This window comes from Poecilia mexicana, unplaced genomic scaffold, assembly GCF_051168715.1.
Source record: "Poecilia mexicana isolate PSO_F unplaced genomic scaffold, ASM5116871v1 scaffold_10, whole genome shotgun sequence".
Taxonomy (NCBI): Eukaryota; Metazoa; Chordata; class Actinopteri; order Cyprinodontiformes; family Poeciliidae; genus Poecilia; species Poecilia mexicana.
In genome coordinates this window covers 15,137,745-15,163,019 of record NW_028263379.1, presented here as the reverse complement: position 1 = coordinate 15,163,019, position 25,275 = coordinate 15,137,745, and the positions used below count along the sequence as shown (strand labels likewise).

Below are 25,275 nucleotides of genomic sequence, written 5' to 3'. Positions count from 1 at the left end.
TGCCCATGCGTGTTCTGTTCCTGAAGTGCACCAAAATGCAGACAGCCACAAGAGAAAGTAACATGGCAAAAAGCAATACAAAATATATTTCAGTGTCTGTGTTTCTGCACGATAACGAAAGAAATAGTGGATACTTCAGTGTTATCGTGTCCAAGTGTGTAAGCACAATATTTTTTTAAAGAAGTGTGTGAAAATAGAAGATTGAAGTGATATGCATTTCTAAAAAGTGGAAAAAACAGTGTGGCAGGAAGTGCATACGACATTTACTACTTACAATCACATAATCTATATTTTGTGACAACCAATGAGAACAATATGTTAATTTGTGACCTCCAGGATATTAGTACTGCTCGAAGCACCACCCACTACTATTAAAACACCAGCAACTCTACTGTCAAGAGACAGATTCAAAATGATCGTGTTATTGGTGATATTGCTTCTTCTTCATCGGGGATGTGAGTTTTTGTTTTTATCATTCTAGCTATGTCTTTAAAAGCAGCTTTTTTTTCATTTGATGCCTTTGTTCTTTTCAGACGCGCTTGTACCGATGAACATTGTTCAGACTGGAGAATCTGTGACCTTCAAATGTGCTCTGCCCAGTGAGTTTAACGACAGAGATGTCTACTGGTACAAGCAAAGACCAGGAGACACGCTGAGACTGATTGTGAAAGTGTTGTTGAGACAACAAAAACTTACAACCCATACATTTGAGCCGGAGATTCCTGACTCAAGATGGGAAGTAAATAATGATCAGAAATTTAGCCGTCTGACACTGTTGAAGGCAACCTCCAGTGATGATGGACTCTATCACTGTGCGCTCTCTGCTTGGACAGGGAGTATTGAATGGAGTGGGACATATTTGATGGTGACAGGTAAATAAGTTTTGTTTTTGTTGGAATTTTTTTGTAAATATTTGCTTCTAAAAATTCACCGTATAAACATAATAGAGCTGTGGGAAAAAGAACCATATGTAGACTTATGGTTCTTTTTCCCATAATTTTTGCATTTTAAAATTTAATTGAATAAAAACTAAATTTTATACATTAAGCGTCTCACTGAATCTGTCCATTCTTTAACAGAAACGTTAGAGGTGTATTTGACATAGTTTAATTTACTTTTAAACTTTTCTTCTGTTGTGCAGAGAATACTGTGAGGATATCGAACAACATTGTCATTCAGCAACTTGCAGTATCCAATCCAGTCCGCTCAGGAGACACGGCTGACTTTCAGTGTTCTGTTTTGTTTGACTCTGAGAAGATGGCTTGCTCTGAAGATTTCAGCATGTTCTGGTTCCAAGCAAAATCAAATAATACCTATCCAAATATGATCTACACAGAGGGAAACAAACATCATGAATGCGAGAAGAAATCTGACTCTGAGAAGAGTTGCATGTTTAATTTCTCCAAAGTTGTCAGCTCATCTGATTCTGGGATTTTTTACTGCGCTGTGTCCTCATGTGGAAAAATATTATTTGGGAATGGAACCAGACTGGAAATTGGTAGGATTTTGTCTCTGATACTTTAAATGATAGAATATCAAATTCTTTTAATCAATTACAATTTTTTTTTTCTTGATATTTTTAGTGGACAACACAAGTTTTGAATCTACTGTCCTGGTGACTACAGTATCCTGCCTCATCTCTTCTTTGATTTTAAATATTTTTCTTTTCTTTTATCGAGCTCAGAGGGCAGGTCACCAAAGGTCTCATGGCAAGTATTACAAAAATTTTAAATTATTGTAATTATTTTTAGTTTGTTAGTTTATCTGGAACTATGTTGAGAAAAAAACTGATATAGTTAAAAATAAATCTTTTCCACCTGTAGTCCCTGTGGATTTGCCGATTCAATGTATAGTGGTTTTTATTGTCAACAATGTAGCACAACTGCAATGATGATTTTTTATAAGTTTGAAATAATGCATTTGCTAAATATGGTTTTAGGTTGCCTTTGTCTGCACATAACCTCTGACACTTGACAGTCAAATTCATAACTAAACAGAAGTAACTAATTTGCTTCCGTCTAACCCTAAGTATGTTTTTTCTTTCCAAAAGAATCTTATAACATGCTTCAAATTACACTCGTGCATTTTATAGCATACATAGCCCAGCCTTTATTTATGTCAGCTTAAACAGGGACTAAAGCTTTTGACACTTGTTACTTATTTTAAAATATGTTCCTCTTACTTCTGCATATTTGCTCTGAACTATTACTTTACTTGTGTCACCATCCAACAGATTAAAATATCCGAACTAAATGTATAAAGTATATAACCTTCTGAAATGTTTACATCAGGGATGGAAACCACCTCACAAGAAGAACTGCATAGCCTGAGAGAAAGAATACTTGATCTCGTAAGTAATGAATTGATGAAAACTTATTCTTTGGTTTTCTTTTGTTCATATTCAGTAGCTAAATGCACTGATTTTATTTTCATCTGCTTCACAGTCTGATGGTAGAAACAAAAGCTATGCATTCTTGGATTTTTCTAATAAGGAAAGACATGGAAGCACAAAGAAGAAAATGGAAAACATGGAGTGCTATTACTCTGAGTGCATTTACTCAGAGAATATATTCTAAACATCCATAAATATTTACATGGAAAATCATGCATAATTGCTTTTTATGCCAAATATTTCAGCATGCATTTCAACCTGAGCTATATGAAATTATCTGTATTCTTAAAGTGTCACTGACACAATAAAACCACTTATGTGATTAAAAAGATGAACTACTGTGTTTTCATTCTGTATACACAAAAGATTTTCATAAAATTAATACATATTTCATAATAAATATTACATTATGAGCAATTTCACCAAAGACTTGAGCAATTTGTCTGCAGTTTTGGAGAAAGAAGCTATGGAGTGATGAAGAAAGTGAGATGGTTCTACTGAAGGACTGGAGTCTTTTTCTTTGGATCATATTGTTCAGGAAGCAACAATGACTTCAGTGTTTCTTAGGAAGAAAAGGGTTTGACAGCGAAAGGTAGGAGCTGGACATCTGTCACCTCCAAATCATCTGAATGGCAAACAGGTATATGCATCTAACAATTATTCAAGTTTAATCCTGGTTTAATTAAAATAATCCAGTTACTTCAAAGTAACTGGATCAAATTTTGGGCTTGTCCATTAACCAGCCTTCCTATTCCTCCTATTTTCAAATCTTGAGTTCGATTTTTTTTTTTACTTCTGATAACTGGAGTTTTTCTATGTTATGTCCAGTATAGAGAGATTATTAGTCAACGTCATGTTCGTCTTCATGATGCCTGCAGAAATAGACTATTATTCTTACTATATCAACTATTTACACTTAGGCTAATAAAATATTTACAACTAGAAGCCAGCACAGATCACCTGTCTTCACCCAGTGTTTTGACGATCTGTGCTAGAAGCGTTATGATAGATTTTACGATAGTAAAATCTGACAAGGTACCACAGATCATGAGAAAACCAACGCAACTCCTGCATGCAGCTTTGTGGCGTCTGATGCAGATATCACAGGTTTTGTTTTCAGTACAGCGTCTTTGTATAGCACACTACATCCTGTTCATCTTGCACTTTTAATTTCTGAAGCAGTTGACCATCTGTCTTGATGACTGCAGCTGTCTGCTCATTTTTCATGTTTTCACAAGTGATTTTCATATGTGAATTTCATGGGAGACATATGAGGGGCCGTTTAGGACAAAAACTATGCTTTGTCTCACACACACTACTAAAGACACACACACACAATACTAAAATTGCAGATAAACACTTAAAATATCACACACGCATACAGTTTTTTCTGTCTCACACACACAAAAGACTAAGATTGTGCATATACACTACAAAAATATCACACACACACAAAGCATACAGACATACTGTTCTCAATGATAGGTCAAAAATGTATATATGTGTGTGAACTAACAATAGGCTGAATGACTGACAGCCTACCTGAATCAAATGATAGGTTCTTAGCAGAACTTTATTACATGGTGAATAGGCAGCTTAAAAATTTAAATCAGCTGTGTTGAAGCAGAGACATCTAAGACACAAGCACTTGAGGACTGGAACCTGACACCCATGGTCTACGCTCTTCCCATCGGGTATCACAGAGATTCATGATTACTTCTTCTTAAGAGAGTTGACAGGGCAATGTCTATATATATATATATATATATATATATATATATATATATATATATTTATTTTATTTTATTTTTTTTTCTTGTGGGTGCCAGGCAGAGGCACCAATAGTATAATGGTGGCCCGCTAAAACTGCAATGTTACCTAAATTCCCTACAGTCTTATATTGCAATGAATAGCATATCAAAGTTTGAAGTTAAAAAGTATCCTATATAAATGAATCTTCACTTTGAAGATTCCAATATGAAAAGCTAATCTGTGTGCTACGGACAAATTGATTGTCAGCTCTTATGGGCGTGGCTAGGCAGCGTGGCCAATCAGATTTCAAGGGTAGCCAGTGAAAATCATGTCCCCCACCAACACAGGGGGTGGAGGATACCCTCAACAAATATTGCCGAGTTATGATGTACCATGCTGATAGAGGTATACCTAAAAAAAAAATAACTGGGTGCTGCAATAAAATCAAAAGATACTTCAATATGTATTAGTTTAAGGATGTGTACAACATTGTTGCAGTTTTTCATAAATGTTTCCTTAATTTTTTGTGTGTGTGTTTTAATCTAGTTATGCAGACAGTAGTACATGAAAAGAAATCTCTACAGATTTATCTTGGTCTCATTTTAATAAATTACAAAACCTGATATAGAAACCAATGTAAACTTTTTTATATTGGCTTCACATCCAACTGTTATGTAGAAGTACAGAGCCACTGCAGGAGCCCTGCTGCTGTGGCTCTAAACAAATATTAGTACCTGCAAAAACAAAACCCCATCTGATACTTCAGTGTTAACATCTGTACACGTACAATCTTTTTGATTTTTTTTTAAGTCGTGTGTAAAGATAGGAGATTCAAGTGATATGCTGTTCTAAGAAATGGAAAAAAAAACTGCGACAGGAAGTATGTACGACATTTGCAATTTGCAATCACCAAATATGGTTTTTGAGACAACCAATGAGAATAATCTTAAACTGTGACATACAATAGTACTAATGAAGCACCACCCACAGTAATTAAAAGCCCAGCAAAATTCCTGCCAAGAGACAGGGTCAAGATGATCGCGTTATTGGCGACAATCCTTTGTCTTCAGCCGGGATGTGAGTTTTTATTTTTATTATACAAACTGTCTTAAAAATCTCCTTTTTTCATTTAGTGCTTTTGTTCTCTTCAGACACTCTTGAACCAATGAAGATGGTTCAGCTTGGAGAATCTGTGACCTTTCAATGTGCTCTGCCCAGTGAGTTTAACGAACGAGTTATCCACTGGTACAAGCAAAGACCAGGAGATACGCTGAGACTGATTTTGAAAGTGACTGTGAGACAACAACAACCTAAAAGCCCCGAATTTGAGCCAGAGTTTTCTAAGTCAAGATGGGAGGTAAATAATAATCAAAAATTTAGCAATCTGATATTGTTGAATGCCTCCTACAGTGATGATGGACTCTACCACTGTGCAATCGCTGCTTGGAAAGGGACTATTGAATGGAGAGGGACATATTGGATAGTTATAGGTAAAGAACTTATTTTTTTCTAAATATTTGCTTCTAAAACTTTACCTGATGGACATAAAGGAATTGTAGGAAACAGAACAATATGTAGACTTAATAGAAACATATAACATAGCAAACTAGATGGCATTTTAAAATTTACTTTAAGCAAAATTACATTTTTTATAAGTATGTCTCACTGAACTGTCTACTATTTATTTAACAAAGCATTACAGGTGTTTTTATATAGTTTAACTGACTTTTAAACTTCTATTATGCAGGGAATACTGCAAAAGTAACCGAATACACTGTCATTCAGGAGCCTGCAGCATCCAATCCAGTCCGCCCAGGAGACACGGCTACCCTTCACTGTTCAGTTTTGTTTGACTCTGAGAAGATGGCTTGCTCTGAAGATTTCAGCATGTTCTGGTTCCAAGTAAAATCAAATAATACCTATCCAAATATGATCAACATAGAGGGGAACAAACATCATGAATGTGAGAAGAAATCTGACTCTGAGAAGAGTTGTATGTTTAATTTGTCCAAAGTTGTCAGCTCCTCTGATTCTGGGATTTTTTACTGCGCTGTGACCTCATGTGGAAAAATATTCTTTGGAAATGGAACCAGACTGGAAATTGGTAGGAATTTGTCTCTGATAATTTTAATCAAATGCATTTAAAAAAAAAAAACTTATTACAAGTAATATATTTTGTTGTTTTTAGTGGAGATCAAAAGTTTTGAATCTATTGCCCTGGTGACTACAGTATCCTGCCTGGTTTTTTCTTTGATTTTAAATATTGTTCTCATCTGTTACCGAGCTCCGCGGGCAGGTCACAAAAGATCTCATGGCAAGTATTACAAAACATTTTGATTTTTGTTATTTTAATTTATTTGTCGAGACTATGTACAGAAGACATTGCTTACCAAACCTGTCTTTTAAAATGTTTGAAATTGTTCATGTAATTTACAGCACAGTTCAGTCTTTAATTATATCAAATTAAATGGGCTAAAGCTTTTAACACTTGTCATTTATCTTAAAGTATGTTCACCTCTTGATATTTGCTCAGAACTATTACTCAATGGTGACACAAGTCACCATCGAATATAACAGATTTAAACATCCAAAGAAAATGGATGGAGTTTATAACTTTCAGATTTATTTGTGTCAGGGATGGAGAGCACCACTTCACAAGAAACATCGCACAGGCTGCGGCAGAGAATACCTGATCCTGTAAGAAAAATGGATTGATGAACAATAATTTTTTGCTTTGATTTTCTTTTGTTCATATTCAATGGCTAAACTAACTAATTTTATTTCCATCTGCTCCACAGGCTGACAGTGGAAACAAAAACTATGCTACCTTGAATTTTTCTAAGCGTAAGAGAAAACGTGGAGGCAAGAAGAAAACAATGGAAACTCCTGAGTGTTTCTACTCTGAGATTAAAGTCTAAGCATCAATTAATATTCATGTATGAATAGCTTCCAAAGTTGCAAATTATGGATCTGGTCAGCTGGTCTCTTTGCGCAATTGATACAATTTTTTCCACTGGGAAACCGGATAAAGGGGAACCCTCATGTGCGATCCTTGAATAGGGCCGCAGTCGGACAATGGATCTCGGACGCAGAGTGGATATGGTGTGACCTTGGAGAACGTTGTTCGCTCAGATCAGGCGGAAGACCCTAAATTTGGCTGTTTGGATTTGCCACTGAGAAGCACCAGCGAGACTTAGAAGGCAGGCAGTAAACTGATGTCAGCCTGACCTAAACAACTTATTGCTATCGGGATGGGGCTCTCCGGGCTGGCCATATATCCTCCCCTGGCTGTTATGTCTAAAGAAGGCTCTGTTAGGCTATGGCTCCTAATAAGATAAATAAAATGTGTTGTTGTTGTTTTTTTCCTTTTTTGCTGTCTTGGACATTTTCCTATGCGTATGCCAGTTAGTTGTATTATAATCCAGTAGTAGTTGGAAATTATACTTGAATGTCAAAGAAATTGCTCTTTTTTCACCTTAATCTTTACAGCTACTTATATTACTATGACTTCAATTTTTTTCAAGTTTAGTTCAGAATTTCATAGATTTTTTTCAAAAATTTTAAATATTGGTTTCTGTTCACAGATTTACAGTGTAAAAAGCCTGTTTTATGTCATGGTTTATCAGAAATATATAAATTCACATTTGATGCTTGCCATTATTGATGATTTGACTGTTTCATCATGATAAACATTGCAAAAACAAAGATTTTTAAAGCATTTTATTATTTTAGTTTTATAATGTGAAAACAAAGGGAATGAATAGAGAAAATTTTGACTAACTGGTGTTGAGAATAAATAATTATGTGTTTTCCTCCATCTCTTAGCTATTTGCATGCTGGTATAAACATACCTGCATTCGCATAGATCACATTTGTGTAAAGCTAAAGGAAATGACATGTTAGGGAACACCCTCAAAACAAAGGGTTTTGAGAGTGTTCAAAACCCTTTTCCCTCTTTAGGTATTCCCTAAAGAGGGAACACCCTCTTTAGGGCGTAACTTAGAGACTAGCAAAGGAAATTACAAACTGCTGTTTGATGCCATTTTGCTCTGTTAGCCCATAAGTATAGCATGAACAAATGGACCAGCTGAATTTTAGTCTTATTAATTGAAATTCATGAATTCAACTCACTGACTCTCCTTCAACCTCATACATCAAGAACCTAATGGAGAAAGGATAATTCTCCACAATGGACAAGTTAATCAAATGATATAAGCTTCTTCATAAATATCCATTTTAATTAAATCAAAATTATTAGCTGAACTTAACTCTTTAGGATAAATGGATGTTTGTTATATAAAATGGCATTGATAATTTTACAATTCCATCAGTTTTGCAGCTTGTTGAAGTTAAAATTATTTCTATGAATAAATTGAAGAAAAAAAATTAAGAAGCATGAAATGAAGAAAGCCAGTATGTGGCAGCCGAGAACAACCAAAAGTTCAGCAATAATGTTAGATACTGCATCAATGCACAATGGAATGGCAATCAAAGAATAAAGACTTTATAACAAAGGCTTTGGTTTAGATGTGTGCTGATGGTGAAGACTTGCATAGCGATTTGTTTAGTGAGGTGGAAGAGAAAATTAGTAGCAACTCGCTCAGAGATTTAAAAGCCTTCAGTGTTTAATCTCTATATCCCTACAATGATGACAGACTGCCTGTCGTTTGTAGGCTGATTGAGTAAGTCTATACTGTTTCAGGAATTTGCTTAACATCCGTTCCTTTCCACACTTCTAGGTTATTCACTAAATATCTGTATTTCAAAACCTAAATGTAATTAGTTTCTATTGTGTTTTTCTGGTTATACTGACCACTAGAAGTACTTGTCACTAGAGCTACATTCACTCATTCCCACTCATCAATGCACATTTTCACTTATTCTCACATATGCAGGCAGCCTGGGGTTGGGTGTCTTGCCCAGGGATACATGAACATCTGACAGGAAGAAGCTGGAACCCACAACTTTCACACTGAGCCACCGCCCCTCTAAAGGTCTCGTTCAGGTTTGTGATCATTTTCCCATCAAGTATTGCAAAGCAATTCAGCATTTATTCCTTTAATCTGCTTCAAAAACAGATATTTAAAACACACTGGTATTTCTGAATTACATTATATAAAAGCAGATTAAAACACATAATTACAAAAGACAAAAACAAAACTTTAAAAAGTAATTATATGTTTCTTCTTTCTAAAATATAAAACAAGAGCAAACACAACTTCACACTTTGGAAATTAATAAAATGAAGACCTTTAAAGATAAAAAGGTTCCTATATATAATGTTCAAACTGGCTTCACACAATGTATTTACATGACAGTAAACTCAATCTATAATGGCTACTGCATGGACAAGAAGTTGTATTTAACTTGTGAGTAAACACTTTCATCCATTGGTTTGTTCTTTCCATTCTTTGCTTTCCCTCCTAAGAAATGCAATGCTGCACATTTCACATCATTTTCATCATCAGCCTGCAAAAAAATAAAAAATAGCAGTAATGTTCAAGTTTCAACCACACAAATGTTAAATCAATACAAATGTATTTGATGTATATGACTACATACATTATCTTCTTGTTGGCCCAAATCATCATGTCTTGATGTTTTGTCTAAAATAAAATGACATAAAAATCATACAGTTTCACAAGAACTGATACTGTATCTTTTGGTTCTAAAGTTAATATCTCTAAACACTTCAAAGTCTTTAATAGGTGTTCACAGTAAAGACTTTTCTTATCTGTGCATTTTCTTTACTAAAATATAAAAAATATATATTAAATTCAATAAATGACACTAACCTTTAATCTCTGTTTTGGTGTTTTTATGGGTTTGGTGACTGATGATGGTAAGATGTAAAATAACTGAAATTGTCAGGCAAATTACTACTGTAACCAGAATGACAAATGCTGAGTCTGATGATTTCTCTGAAAAACAAAAAGAACAAATTGGTGTTTAAGGATTAATTTAAATAGTTATTAATACAATTTAGGTAAAATAAAAAAAATAAATAAATTAAAAAATTAAAAAATTCTTACCAGCTTCCAAAGCAGTCCCATTTCCAAATAATATTTCTCCACAACTGGCTATAGCACAGTAGTACGTCCCAAACTCTGAGCTGCTGACATTGTGAAAGAAGCTATGAACACATTTCCTCTCATGTTTCCAACTACAGTCGTCTTGGTTGATTCCATCCGTGAAAATGATTTCAGGGAGAGATTTTTGTGATCTGGCTCTGAACCAGAACACACTGAGGCCTCCTGGACAAGACCTATTCTTAGAGTGAGAGAGAACTGAACACTCCAGAGTTGCAGAATCTCCCAGTCTGGCTGTATTTGCTGGTTGTGACCGCTGCACAATTGTGTAGTTCATTGTTCTGTCATCGTTCCCTGCATAGTAAAAAAATGTTTAGCAACATTAACCTTAACACTTAAGAGTGAAACCTTTGAATATTCCCAATCTATTACAAACAAAATACAAACAGAATATACTTTTCATGTAATGTACGGATTTTCTTTTCAATTTTATACAAGTATATAATCGTTATATGTGTTTGCTACTGCAAATTAATCAACAGTTTATTTATATTCAAACAATTGATTTTCTAATAGGCAGTGAGATAGTTTATTTCATTTTGAGATATAAAAAACAGCATATAAAACAATATCTCAATCTCATTTTAAGATCACAAATGTCCTCAAAGGGCCGACAGTGGCAAAATGTTTTGATAAACTACCCATTGGCCAACAGTTGCAAAAATAATAAATTTCTGTCTCTGCATTTGATGAATACTTCATAAAACTAAATAATATTATGACACTGATGTTATTTGGCAGAATGCTGATAAAAATTGCTTTGATTTTCCCTCCAGAGTTTAGAAGACCACATGAAAAGTTACAGCGAACCAGATTTGTTCCCCCTTACTATTCATTATTGAGTATGACACATAAAACCTTCTTGGTTACCAAAACTTTTTTATAATCAGCTTTTTAGTTATTTCCACAGGTGTTTTGACAATTTATCTTTGGTGATGAACTCCGCGTCTATTAGTATATACTCTTACCATCATTATATATTTATCTCCATCTGCAGATTCTCTATCAAGTCAAGGTTCTCTACCTGAGCCACCATAAAATGTTACCATTACTTCCCATCAGAAGAAATATATTGGAGTAAAATGAATACCTTTTATTGACAAATAGATCCCTCTCCAGGTATTCTCAGTCCAGTCAAGGATTGCACAATGATAGATTCCCTCGTCTTCTTTAGTTGTATTCAGAATCGTCAGATTGGTGATTTTCTCATAATATGTTGTCTTCAGTCTTGAGGCCGGCACCCCCGGTCCATACTTAGGGTCGGTATTTTTACGCAGCATTGTAATCACTTTCAGAGTATCACCTGCGCTCTGCTTGTACCAGTGGAGACTTTTAATACCCAACCATTCGTTTGGCAAACGACATGTCAAAGTTGCAGGTTCACCGAGTTGAACCGTGATCACTGGAACCAATGAGCCTGAATAAATAAATAAATAAATAAGAATTAAGTAAAAATTACAAAGGATATTAAGTCATACAGATTAATGTAGTTGTTAAAATATGTAACAGACTTGTAAGTAAATAATAAAATATCTATTTACTTTAAGAACTTACATCCCTGATGAACAAGGAGCAGTGCAAGCCACAAGAAAATCATCTTCTCAATGTCTTTATTTGGACAGTTGATGATATTTAAATGAAAAAAGGAGGCGTGGTATTCAAAATGTTCAAAGCATCTGATTGGTTATACCAGAATATACCCTGAAAGTGCATTTCCTCTACTACTAGCTCATCCTTCACTAACTGAAATGTCTGCTATGCACTGTTCTTACGATCTTGTAAAATATGGGGGATGAAGACATCATTCAGAGGCAAAAACAAACTGTTACAGTTGTACAGTAAGCTCACATTTATGTTCATTTTTTAAAAAACTAACATCTAATCATAATTTTAACATGATTGTTTCACAACTTTTTTAAACCTACAATTGATTTAGTTTTGATTCTAATTCACAAACATAACATGATTCACAAAGAAACCATGTAAATGTGTTTATTTGGGGAGTTGTGTGTGTTTGGAAATCCTCTTGAAACTCTTTTTGAGTTTTTATCTAGTCTTGACCCTTAAATTGAAATCTCGAACAACATCAGTATGTTCAAAGATTTTTGACCTAGTTCAATCTTTGAGACTCTGCTATCTTTACAAATGCAACATTTGCCAATGTTTCAGGTCTGTTATAGGTTAACATAGACCTCCACAGATAAGAGATAACCTCTTATCTGTGGAGTTGATCTTTCCTTTTAACAGACTGAAACATCTCTGGTGACATATCTTCTTCAAATCATGTCTTTAAATCTGGAGCACAGTCTTGGCTCTGAGCATTGTGGTACTCTTATACAAGTTGAAAAAGGAAAGAGGTTTGAGATCAGCATAAAAACTGTTGTCAAATTTGTGGCATTCTGTCAGAGCAGTGTAAAAAGAACAAAAAAATGGTATCGTATTTTTCGGACTATTTGCCGCTACTTTTTTCCTACACTATGAACCATGCGTCTTACCGGTGTGGCTTTTCTGTGGATTTTTCTTCAACCACCAGGGGGCTCTTTAGCAATAAGTGAATCATTGGAAGTCAAAATTGTAAATCAATGGAAAAAGTGCTGATTTCCATTCAGAACAAGCACATGCTAGCAGCAGGTATGACGGAGAAATTTCTTCAAACTCATATGATATTTATGATGGCCATGGATCTGGCAGTTCAGGAGGAAAACGGAGCCGCTGCATGTAAGCTCGGCATGAACGAAACCATGGTTCGGCTGTGGAAGCACTTTCTATTGCCTTGATGCTGAAAATGTGCTATATAAATAAAATTACCTTTACCTTTTACCTTTAACTTTGGAGACGGAGGGCTGCATCCTTAATAAATCCAGCAGGTTTATTAGGAACGGAAAACTGAGAGCGGCGAATATATATACGTTTTGAGTTTTTTTCAAAAAACTTGTAGCTGCAGCTTATAGTATGGTGCGCTCTATAGTCTGGAAAATACAGTATATAAAATTTAAGTCATTGACCCAGTCATTGTTTTGCAAGTCTGAAGATTTTATCCTAATGTACCAAGTTAATTCTCAAGTCAAGACGGGTCACTGTCAAGTCCCAAGTCTGAAACTTTGAATTTTATATCTTTTGGAATCTCTCTTTTCAGCAATGTTGCGAAAATATAAACATCAATAATAGACCAAGTGTTCTTTTTTTTAAATATGTATCTCAAGTCAAGAAACGTCCAAATTAACTTAAAAAGTATAAAAATAATTTTACTTCTATATTGTACAGTTGAGCTAAACTTAGCAGCAAGAGCAGTTTCATTTAAACTTAAAATTTTCAAAATAAACTGAATGAAAAATGCAAAGGCAGAACTCCATGATCAGACTCAATGGACTGACTGTAGTAAACAATCCGTTAATTCTCTATATTTCCTGACACAGATGTATTCAAATATACAAATTCATCTACTGCTGGAACTGCGACCCCTTTATTGTTATAATGGAGAGAAGAGAGATTCTCTTTCCTAACTTTAGTTTAAGAACCCTTTTCTAAAAAGGACTCCTGCTCACCATCCACCGACAAACTGAAACAAACAAGCCGCATGTTATTCTTGGATGCGCTTGTAGGACCGGATTTAAAATAGTATCCATGTTAAAGTCAAACAATATAATCAACGCAGGCCAGAAAAACTTACTAATCACATATGGTTAGCTAAAGTCATCTATGTTATTGTAGCAAAAGTAAATCATACCGTTTTTTGCTGAGAATAGAACAGGAAAATACATCTCTACACATTTATCATTTCAAGAAATTAGAAAAGCTGAAACCAGTGTAGACTTTTCAATTTGGCTTTACATCCAATTATTTAGACCTACAGAACTACAGTAGGAGCCCTGTGGCTGTAGCTTTCAGAAAAATATTAGTAGCTGCCAAAACAAAACTGCAGGCGATACTTCAGTGGTAACATCTGTAAGTGTAAAACCTTTTGATTTTTTTTTTTAAGTTGTGTGTGAAAATAGAAGATTGAAGCGATATGCTTTTCTAAGAAATGGAAAAAACTGTGTGGCAGGAAGTATGTATGACATTTGCAATTTGCAATCACCAAATATAGTTTTTGTGACAACCAATCAGAATATTCTTACGGTGTGACAGACAGGATATTAGTACTAATGAAGCACCACCCACAGTAATTAAAAGCCCAGCAAAATTCCTACAAAGAGACAGGGTCAAGATGATCGCGTTAATGGTGACATTGCTTTGTCTTCAGCAGGGATGTGAGTTTTTGTTTTTATTATTCTAGCTATGTCTTTAAAAGCAGCTTTTTCATTTAACGCTTTTGTTCTTTTCAGACACTCTTGTACCAATGAACATTGTTCAGACTGGAGAATCTGTGACCTTCAAATGTGCTCTGCCCAGTGAGTTTAAGGAAAGAGATGTCTACTGGTACAAGCAAAGACCAGGAGATACGCTGAGACTGATTGTGAAAGTGTTGTTGAGACAACAAAAACTTACAACCCATAAATTTGAGCCGGAGATTCCTGACTCAAGATGGGAGGTAAATAATGATCAGAAATTTAGTCGTCTGACATTGTTGAAGGCGTCCTACAGTGATGATGGACTCTATCACTGTGCACTCTCTGCTTGGACAGGGAGTATTGAATGGAGTGGGACATATTTGATGGTGACAGGTAAATATGTTTTGTTTGTGTTGGATTTTTTCTAAATATTTGCTTCTAAAATTTCACCTTATGAACATAATAGAGCATAATAGAGGAAAAAGAACAATATGTGGACTTATAAGGAAGACATAATCCATTTACATTGCATTTTAAAATTTAATTGAATAAAAACTAAATTTTATACATTAAGCGTCTCACTGAATCTGACCATTCTTTAACAGAAACGCTAGAGGTGTATTTGGCATAGTTTAATTTACTTTTAAACTTTTCTTCTGTTGTGCAGATAATACTGTGAGGATATTGAACAACACTGCCATTCAGCAGCCTTCAGTATCCATTCCAGTTCGCTCAGGAGACACGGCTACCCTTCAGTGTTCAGTTTTGTTTGACTCTGAGAAGATGGCTTGCTCTGAAGATTTCAGCATGTTCTGGTTCCAAGCAAAATCAAATAATACCTATCCAAATATGATCTACACAGAGGGAAACAAACATCATGAATGCGAGAAGAAATCTGACTCTGAGAAGAGTTGCATGTTTAATTTCTCCAAAGTTGTCAACTCCTCTGATTCTGGGATTTTTTACTGCGCTGTGGCCTCATGTGGAAAAATATTATTTGGGAATGGAACCAGACTGGAAATTGGTAGGATTTTTTCTTCGATACTTGAAATTAAGTAAAAAATAATAATTATCAATTACAAATAATATCTTTTGTTGTTTTTAGTGGAGATCACAAGTTTTGAAACTATTGCCCTGGTGACTACCGTATCCTGCCTGGTTTTTTCTTTGATTTTAAATATTGTTCTCATTTTTTACCAAGCTCTGAGGGGATGTCACAAAAGATCTCATGGCAAGTATTACAAAAAAATTAGATTTCTGTTATTTGTTTATCTGGAACTATGTAAAAGATTCATTGTTTTAAACAACTATAACTTTCTGTATTCTCTGTAGATTTGCCAATTTGGTATAAAGTTTGTCATGTCTTAGTTGGAAGGTTTGCAACAATAAGTTTGGATGCCAACTTTGAAATTATAAATGTGTTAAATATGGTTTTGCATTGCCTTTGTTTGCATTTATTATCTGTGAAACTTGGCAGTCAAATTTGTAACTAAACATCAGTAAATATTTTATTCCCATCTCTAAACTTAAGTATTTTGTTTCTTACCAAGACTCTTGAAAAGTGATTTTGTCCATGCAACTTTGTAGCTCAGTCCAGCTTTTAATTATATAAAATTAAACACGAGCTAAAGCTTTTGACACTTCTTAAAGTATGTTCACCTCTTTTTTTCCTGCATATTCGCTCACAACTATTACTTGACTTGTGTCACCATCGAATATAACAGATTTAAACATCCAAAGAAAATGGATGGAGTTTATAACTTTCTGATTTTTTTTTTTTGTCAGGGATGGAGAGCACCACTTCACAAGAAACATCACACAGACATCGAGAGAGAATACCTGATCCTGTAAGTAAAATGGATTGATGAACAATATTTTCTTGCTTTGATTTTCTTTCGTTCATATTCAACAGCTATTTGCACAAATTTAATTTCATCTGCTCCACAGGCTGACGGTGAAAACAAAAATTATGCTGCATTGAATTTTTCTAAAAGTAAGGAAAAACGTGGAGGCAAGAAGAAACAAATGGAACCTCAGGAGTGTTTCTACTCTGAGATTAAAGTCTAAACATAAGTAAATATTGATGTGAATAATTGGAGATAACTCTTCATGTAGAGTATTTTAACATACGTTTCAACCTATGCTAGAGCAAGATTTTATGACTTCTTAAGATATGTGGCTTTGCTTGACGGGTTTTATTCACGTATTGCGCTCGTCTTTTTGAAATGTTTGTATTTTTACTTTTATTAACACAATCCACTCCTGTTGGAATCATTGTAATATTCTTGTAATCAACTGTAAAAACAAAAGAATTTGAAATGACAGAAATTGCTTTGTATAACTGGACAACTTACAGAAGTATTTCTCACAAATATTGATGTGTCCCAGTGATCACCTTTCTGATGGAAAAATATTTTTGAAAATTAGATAATTTCTGGTAATGATTAAAATGTTTTTTTCTTGTTTTGCTTTTTGCTGTCTGGGACTTTATCCTCTGTACTTGTCCCAATTAGCTGCATTATAGTCCAGAAGTAGTTGAATATTATAATTGAATGTTAAAAAAAATTACTCCTATTTCACGTTAATCTTCACAGCTACCGATATTACTCTGAATCTGCTTTTAAGTTTCATTCAGAATTTAATCTTTTTTTTTCATTGTAAATACAATATCAATTTCCAGTTAGAAGAATAACAATGGCATCGGCTTGGTTTATGTCCTGTGTATGCACAATATAAAATCTTATTTGATGCTCACCGGTGTTGATTGATTTGGTTGACCCATCAGAAGAAACATTGCAAAACAAAAGATTTCTAAAGTATTGCCAATCATGGAGTCTGCAAGTTCATTATAAAACTTTCACCATTATTTTAGATCAAATATTTTTATTGTATGCAAAAATGCTTTTTGAAGATGGCTCAAAGAGAAAGATTCAACACAGTCTCTTATTCAACTGATATCTTAGATTGTTAATAGTCAGGGCAGCTATTTAAAATTGTTTTCTGACATAAAGCAGCGCCATAGTTTATTAATATATTTTCAGTGCAACATAGCTATGTGGTTAATGTATGAATCCCTTTACACCTTGAATAAATTTGTGTACTAAGGCAGTTTTAGCTATTTCAATTTTATAGATATAGATATATTTATAAAATAAAGGGAATGGTGTGAGAAAGTTTTTAACTGGATAAGTTAATCAGAAATTATAGTACCATTCAGGAAGCCTCTTGATAAATGCCACTTTTAAACTAAAATTATTAGTTGTACCAAACTAACTTATTAATTTAAGATAAATTGACGTTCTGAATTTATGTTGGACAAAATGGCATTGATAATTTTACAGTTGCATCAGTTTTGCAGCCTATGGAAGCTAAAGTCATTTTTACGCCTAAGTTGAAACAAAAAAATGAAACATGAAATGAACAAAGCCAGTATGTGGCAGCCGAGAACCAAAAGCTGAGCGTAGTTACATATTGCATCAACACACTACACAGTGGCAGTCAAAGAATAAAGACATAACAAAGGCTATGGTTTAGATCTGTGCTGACAAAGTGAAGACTAGTATAGCGATTTGTTTAGTGAGGAGGAAGAGGAAATTAGTAGCAACTTGCTCAGATATTTAAAAGCATTCAGTGACAAGTTTAGTCTTTCTATATCATCACAATGATGACAGACTGCCTGTCTTCTGTAGGCTGATTGTGTAAGTCGTTTCAGGAACTGGTGAGAAACTAAGTAAATTGTGATGCTTAGCATCTATTCCCGTCTGCACTTAGTTTATTCACTAAATATATGTATTTCAGGAGCTAAATGGAATTAAGGTGCACTGTGTTTTTCTGGTCATACTGACCACATAAACCCATTGCCACTCATCAATGTACACAAACACTGATTCATAGATCAGCAGGCAGCCTGGGGTTCAGTGCCTTGTTGAGGGGCACATCGACATCTGACAGGAAGAAGCTGGAACCCACAACCTTCACACTGAGGTCTTTTTCACACCAAGAATTGCAAAGCATTTCCGCATTTTTTGCTTTAATGTCCTCCAAAATTAGATTTGTAAAACATATTGGCATTTCTGAGTTACATTGTTGAAAAAGGCATTAAATGTACAAAAGACAAAAAAAAAAAAAAACTATGAAAAAATAGCTATATACATTTTATTAATTTATTTTTCTAAAATATAAAATAAAGCAACCATAACTTCACACTTTGGAACAAATCAATTCATAGCATGAAGACCTTTAAAGATAAAATAGCTCCCATATATGATGTTTAAATTCCTTTCATATAATCTATTTACATGACACTAAACTGAATATATAAAGCCTACTACATGGACAAGAAGTTGTATTTAAAAGTTAACTTGTGAGTACACACTTTCATCCATTGGTTTCTTCTTTCCTTTCTTTGCTTTCCCTCCTGAGAAATGCAATGCTGCGTAGTTCACACCATTTTCATCATCATCCTGCACAAAATAAATAAATAGCAGTAATAATCTTCATGTTTCCACAATATAAAAGTTAAGTGAATAAAAATTTGACAGATATTACATACATTATCATCTTTTAGGCCCAAATCATCCTGTCTTGATGATGTGTCTAAAATAAAATGACATATGTCAATATGTTTCACAAGAACCAATACTTAACTGAAAATAATTTATCTTTTAGTTCTAAAAGTTGATATCTCTAAACACTTCCAAGTCTTTGAAGTTGAGAAAGGTATTCACAGTAAAGACTTTTCTTATCTGTGCATTATTTTTGCTAGAATATAAAATAAAATAATAAATTAGATTCAATAAATAACGCTTACCTTTAATCTGTTTTTTGGCTTTTTTCTGGGTTTGGTGACAGATGATGGTAATATGTAAAACAACTGAAATTATTAGGCAAATTACTACTGTGATCAGAATGATAAATGCGGAGTCTGATTTCTCTAGAAAAGAAAAGGAACAAATTGGTGTTTAAGGATTAATTTTAATTATCAATACAATTTATGTAAAACATTAATATTCTTACCAGCTTCCAAAGCAGTCCCATTTCCAAATAATATTTCTCCACAACTGGCTATAGCACAGTAGTACGTCCCAAACTCTGAGCTGCTGACATTGTGAAAGAAGCTATGAACACATTTCCTCTCATGTTTCCAACTACAGTCGTCTTGGTTGATTCCATCCGTGAAAATGATTTCAGGGAGAGATTTTTGTGATCTGGCTCTGAACCAGAACACACTGAGGCCTCCTGGACAAGACCTATTCTTAGAGTGAGAGAGAACTGAACACTCCAGAGTTGCAGAATCTCCCAGTCTGGCTGTATTTGCTGGTCGTGACCGCTGCACAATTGTGTAGTTCATTGTTCTGTCATCGTTCCCTGCATAGTAAAAGAATGTTTACCAACATTAATGGTAGCACTCAAGAGTGAAGCCTTTGAATATTCCTAATGTATTTTAAAAAATACAATCAGAATATAAGCTAGCTCTTACTGTTCATGTAAAGCACAGATTTTTTTTCTTTTCAATTTTACACAAACATAGTATACATTACATTTATTGTCATGATTTGCGGTAATATGTGGTGAGGTAGATGCAGTGGACCTAGGTTGTAGCGAGAAAATTAAGATTTAATGATGAAGAAAGTCCAGGCAGCACGGGTGAGCATTAAGGCAAGGTACTTAACACTTGTAGCAACCAACGAGAACTGAGACAAGACGTAGACAAACAACATTCAACAAGAACCCAACAGGGGAACACAAACACATGTGGGGTTAAATATACCAGGAGTAATCAAGGGGAAACAAGAGGCAGCTGGAGACAATCATTCTTAAAACTAAATAATATTGAACACCTTATCACAATGATGCCATTAGGCAGTATACAGATAAAAATTGCTTTGATTTTCTCAGTCTCTATTTGTGTGTCCCTCCAGAGTTTAGAAGACAACATAAAACATTATGAAAGGACCAGATTAGGCCACCATAACTATTCATTATCGAGTATGACAAATGTGATATAAAACCTCAGTTATCAAAGCTTTTTTTTATTATCGCTGATCAGTGTTTTGGATGTTCCAGCAGGTATTTTGACAATTTATCTTTGGTGATGAACTCCCCGTCTTTGAGATATCCTCTTGCCATCATCGTAATATTTATCTCCATCTGCAAATTCTCTATCAAGTCAAGGTTCTCTACCTGAGCCACCATAAAATGTTACCATTACTTCCCATCAGAAGAAATATATTGGAGTAAAATGAATACCTTTTATTGACAAATAGATCCCTCTCCAGGTATTCTCAGTCCAGTCAAGGATTGCACAGTGATAGATTCCCTCGTCTTCTTTAGTTGTATTCAGAATCGTCAGATTGGTGATTTTCTCATAATATGTTGTCTTCAGTCTTGAGGCCGGCACCCCCGGTCCATACTTAGGGTCGGTATTTTTACGCAGCATTGTAATCACTTTCAGAGTATCACCTGCGCTCTGCTTGTACCAGTGGAGACTTTTAATACCCAACCATTCGTTTGGCAAACGACATGTCAAAGTTGCAGGTTCACCGAGTTGAACCGTGATCACTGGAACCAATGAGCCTAATAAAAAAAAAAAGTTTTAAATAAAAATTACAAACGGTACAATATTAAGTCATACAGATGAATGTCATTGTTAAAATATCTAACAGACTAGTAAATGAATGAAATATCTATTTACTTTAAGAAGAACTTACATCCCTGATGAACAAGGAGCAGTGCAAGCCACAAGAAAATCATCTTCTCAATGTCTTTATTTGGACAGTTGATGATATTTAAATGAAAAAAGGAGGCGTGGTATTCAAAATGTTCAAAGCATCTGATTGGTTATACCAAAATATACCCTGAAAGTGCATTTCCTCTACTACTAGCTCATCCTTCACTAACTGAAATGTCTGCTATGCACTGTTCTTACGATCTTGTAAAATATGGGGGATGAAGACATCATTCAGAGGCAAAAGCAAACTGTTACAATTGTACAGTAAGCTCACATTTATGTTCATTTTTTAAAAACTAACATCTAATCATAATTTTAACATGATTGTTTCTCAACTTTTTTAAACCTACAATTGATTTAGTTTTGATTCTAATTCACAAACATAACATGATTCACAAAGAAACCATGTAAATGTGTTTATTTGGGGAGTTGTGTGTGTTTGGAAATCCTCTTGAAACTCTTTTTGAGTTTTTATCTAGTCTTGACCCTTAAATTTAAATCTCTAATAACATCAGTATTTTACTTCAACCTTAGAGACTGCTATCTTTACAACTGCAAATTTGCCAATGTTTCAGGTCTGTCATAGGTCAACATAGACCTCCACAGATAACAGATAACAGAAAGTCTGTTATCTGTGGAGTTGATCTTTCCTTTCAACAGACTGAAACACCTCTGGTGACACATCTTCATGTCTTTAAATCTGGAGCACAGTCTTGGCTCTGAGTGTTGTGGTACTCTTATCGAAGTTGAAAAGGGAAAGAGGTTTGAGATCAGCATAAAAACCGTTGTCAAATTGCTGGCAGACTGTCAGAGCAGTGTAAAATGAACATAAAAAGTTATATATATATTAACTACTAACTGGTTAACCAGTTAGTAGTAGTTAGTAGCTACTACTAACTGGTTAGTAGTAGTACCAGTTAGTACTACTACTTTCCAGTTCCTCAGAGAGGAACTGGAAAAGGCCTGGAAGGTGAAGACCACAATGGTGCCTGTGGTCATCGAGGCCCTCGGGGCAGTCACCCCCAAACTGGAGCAGTGGCTCAAACAGATCCAAGTAACAACATCAGACATCTCAGTCCAGAAATGTGCAGTTCTAGGCACAGCCAAGATACTGCGCAGAACCTGAAGCTCCCAGGTTTCTGGTAGACGACCCGAGCTCAGAGGATGAAAGAGAGAGAGAGAGACCACCCGCAGAGGGTGAGAAGGGAATTTTTTTATACATATATATATATATATATATATATATATATATACATACACACACACACACAATACAAGTCATTGACCCAGTCATTGTTTTGCAAGTCTCAAGTTTTTATCCTAATGTACCAAATCAATTCTCAAGCCTAGACAAGCCACTGTCAAGTCAAGTCCCAAGTCTGAAACTTTGAATTTTACGTCTTTTGGAATCTCTCTTTTCAGCAATGTTGCAAAAATATAAACATCAATGCTCTTTTTTAAATCTGTATTTATCTCAAGTCAACAAGAAACATGTGCAAATGAACTTAAAAAGTAAAAAAACAATTCTAATATTGTAATTCTATATTGTACAGTTCAGCTAAAGTTAGCAGCAAGAGCAGTCTCATTTAAACTTAAATTTTTCAGAATAAACTGAATGAAAAATGCAAAGGCAGAACTCTATGATCAGACTCAAAGAACTGAATGATGTAAACAGTCCATTTATTCTCTATATTTCCTGACACAGATGTATTCAAATATACAAATTCATCTACTGATGGAACCGGGCCCTCTTTATCATTATAATGGAAAGAAGAAATATTCTCTTTCCTAAATTTAGGTTAAGAACCTTTTTCTAAAAAGGACTCCTGCTCACCATCTACCAACAAACCGGAACAAACAAGTTGCACGTTATTCTTGGATGTGCTTGTAGGACTGGATTTAAAATAGCGTGAATGTTAAAGGCATGATAATAACACATAGTTAGCTAAAGTCAGCTATGTCATTGTAGCAAAAGTAAATGATACCATTTTTTTATGCAACTTCAAATGTTGAACAAGTTGGAAGTTGCTCCATCGTTGTCTGTAATTCTCTTCTTCCATATTTTTCATGTTGGACTTCGCTTTTTGTTGAGTTCTTCATAGTTTCTTCGTATCCAAAAAGAAATTACTATTGGAGCATATTTGCTTTGAGCTTTTTTTATTTTTAAATCTGGTTAATTTGATTGGCTGCACTTACATATTCAGAGTATGGAAAAACAGTGAGATGGTCTGAGTTTGCTAGAATGATTGAAACGAATTAATAGTGCACAATTTTTAAATATGTTTTTTAAATATGTTTTAAACTTAAGACTTGGGATAAAATGCCAAATATTTTCAAGTAAAAAGGCTCGAGTCTAACTCCAGTCAAGTCGTGTTGTGCAGAATCAGGTTGTGTGGGTGTAACACAGTAGAGAAGAGTTTTATATATTTTAGATCAATGGGCCAGTAGGTTCAGCTATCAGAGCTCAGTGGCGTGTTTAAATGACACACAAAGGCAGTTGGATAAATTTAAAGAACAAGTTGTACAAGACACACATTTATGAAAATAAATTACACACAATAAAATACATAAAGTAATAGTAATGTTGGCCAAGTGCTAATTCTCAGTTTTAAATCTGTTGAGTGCACACTGGTAATCGGCATTCTAAACCATGATAGACAACAGATTAATCAATTTCAGTTCCAATTCAGGTTTGACTCAACACCATTCACATGAGGACAATTTCCTACACAGCAGTTTGTTATAATGTCCCAAATAAAAACTTGTCCAAAAGGTAATGTCCAGAATTCCAGGATGAAACAATAAAAGTGAAAAATGTCAGTCAGTGGTCTCATGCATAACCAACTGTGTGTGAATATGTGAGTGATACAGGCCTACCAAACCGCAGTGTGCAGCAGGACTCCAAATGGAAAAGAAGGAATCAAGTTCCTTCTCCAAGTCCAGGTGGGAAGGCTCGGCATCAAATTCACAGGAGGAATCCACCTCAGGAACAATCCAGCATAGGAAAAAAAAACCCTGACCTGTCAACATACAGGACCAGCAAAATGATAGAATTTTTATTAAGCCGTTATAGATTTAATCCTTAAATCATGTTTCTGTAGACATCATATTTGACATCATTTTGTTATCAAACTGCTCAAATTTGCAATAAAACAATTATCTTTTACCTAATGCAGTATTTCACGGCATTACCAACTCACTTATTTGTAAATTGCAAAATCATTTTTTAAACACAATATTAAATGTTATACTTTAACCAAAAGCAGTAAAAGTAGCCTTTTTCAAATAAAGGCTACTATTCAACAACAATGTGATAAACAGAACAAAAACCTGAATGAAAGGGACAGAATATGCTCACCGATCTCAATGCCACACGTTTGGGACAACAATATGGTGGCTCTCAGTCTGGACATGTGGGGCACTAGATAATGTAACAAGGCATATTTTTCATGCTTTAACCTCAATGATATGAACTTTAATCGTGAATAAAGTAAAAAATATACTATATTTTAGACTGTACTTTCATCTTAACGGAGAACGAGATGAACTTTCAGGAAACCAATAGCCAATAAGCGCCGACAAGGCTAACGAGGTAGCTCTAACAGTGCTCGGCAGAAAAACTGAAGTTCAGTCTTTTTTACTCACTTTCACTAATTCCAGCTTAAGCTGGATGATAAACAGTAATTATATTTGCAAAAGGGTTCGTTTCAACTTAGTATCTAGTATTTTTTCCGACTTAAACAACACAGACTCACCCTGCACAGCTTAGCAGTCTTTTCCTCATGTAGGAACTCTCCCGCACACACAAACACGCTGCAAACACGGGGAAGAAGGGCGGGATCTACAGCGGCAGTCTGCATTCTGATTGGTTGATACACACTTAATCTCTGTTTCTTAAAGAGGTATCCCAATTTTATGTGGGTGAAAGATGGTTGGCTGCAATGGGCTCTTTGCACCTCAGCTTCCGCGTTCGGGGTAAAGCGGCTCGATTGTTTCCGATCCAATACAAATATCATTTACATTAGGTGCTTGCAGGGCTTG

General features: G+C 34.7%; 4 protein-coding genes and 1 long non-coding RNA gene across 7 annotated transcripts; 3 read left to right on the top strand and 2 right to left on the bottom strand.

Annotated features, from left to right (window-relative positions):
* The first annotated feature begins 317 nt into the window (after positions 1-317).
* On the top strand, positions 318-1,731 carry LOC148156945 (uncharacterized). Its single transcript, XM_088009478.1, has 2 exons — positions 318-872; positions 1,142-1,731. Exons 1-2 carry the CDS (start codon positions 515-517, stop codon positions 1,522-1,524), a joined length of 741 nt encoding a protein of 246 aa, XP_087865604.1. The 5' UTR covers positions 318-514; the 3' UTR covers positions 1,525-1,731.
* Positions 1,732-2,290: 559 nt separating this feature from the next.
* LOC148156944 (uncharacterized) lies at positions 2,291-2,727 on the top strand. The gene is made up of 2 exons (XR_015764472.1): positions 2,291-2,350; positions 2,445-2,727. It is a non-coding gene; the product is annotated as an uncharacterized LOC148156944 (long non-coding RNA).
* A 6,459-nt stretch (positions 2,728-9,186) lies between these two features.
* Positions 9,187-11,836, bottom strand: LOC106923369 (uncharacterized). The gene is made up of 6 exons (XM_088009229.1): positions 11,788-11,836; positions 11,324-11,650; positions 10,177-10,527; positions 9,940-10,065; positions 9,707-9,750; positions 9,187-9,613 (listed from the first exon to the last, which is right to left on the bottom strand). Exons 1-6 carry the CDS (start codon positions 11,828-11,830, stop codon positions 9,482-9,484), a joined length of 1,023 nt encoding a protein of 340 aa, XP_087865355.1. The 5' UTR covers positions 11,831-11,836; the 3' UTR covers positions 9,187-9,481.
* Positions 11,837-14,211: 2,375 nt separating this feature from the next.
* On the top strand, positions 14,212-17,258 carry LOC148156943 (uncharacterized). 2 transcript variants are annotated; one of them, XM_088009227.1, is made up of 6 exons: positions 14,212-14,483; positions 14,559-14,897; positions 15,172-15,528; positions 15,706-15,735; positions 16,290-16,351; positions 16,452-17,258. In XM_088009227.1, exons 1-6 carry the CDS (start codon positions 14,441-14,443, stop codon positions 16,569-16,571), a joined length of 951 nt encoding a protein of 316 aa, XP_087865353.1. In that variant the 5' UTR covers positions 14,212-14,440; the 3' UTR covers positions 16,572-17,258. The 2 variants fall into 2 exon arrangements, with proteins under 2 accessions (XP_087865353.1, XP_087865352.1); XM_088009226.1 differs by having other exon boundaries at positions 15,610-15,735.
* A 1,387-nt stretch (positions 17,259-18,645) lies between these two features.
* On the bottom strand, positions 18,646-21,260 carry LOC106923368 (uncharacterized). Of its 2 annotated transcripts, none has more exons than XM_088009225.1 (5): positions 21,215-21,260; positions 20,754-21,080; positions 19,521-19,871; positions 19,306-19,437; positions 18,646-18,990 (listed from the first exon to the last, which is right to left on the bottom strand). In XM_088009225.1, exons 1-5 carry the CDS (start codon positions 21,255-21,257, stop codon positions 18,854-18,856), a joined length of 990 nt encoding a protein of 329 aa, XP_087865351.1. In that variant the 5' UTR covers positions 21,258-21,260; the 3' UTR covers positions 18,646-18,853. The 2 variants fall into 2 exon arrangements, with proteins under 2 accessions (XP_087865351.1, XP_087865350.1); XM_088009224.1 differs by having other exon boundaries at positions 18,646-19,100; positions 19,315-19,437.
* Between the last annotated feature and the right edge of the window lie 4,015 nt (positions 21,261-25,275).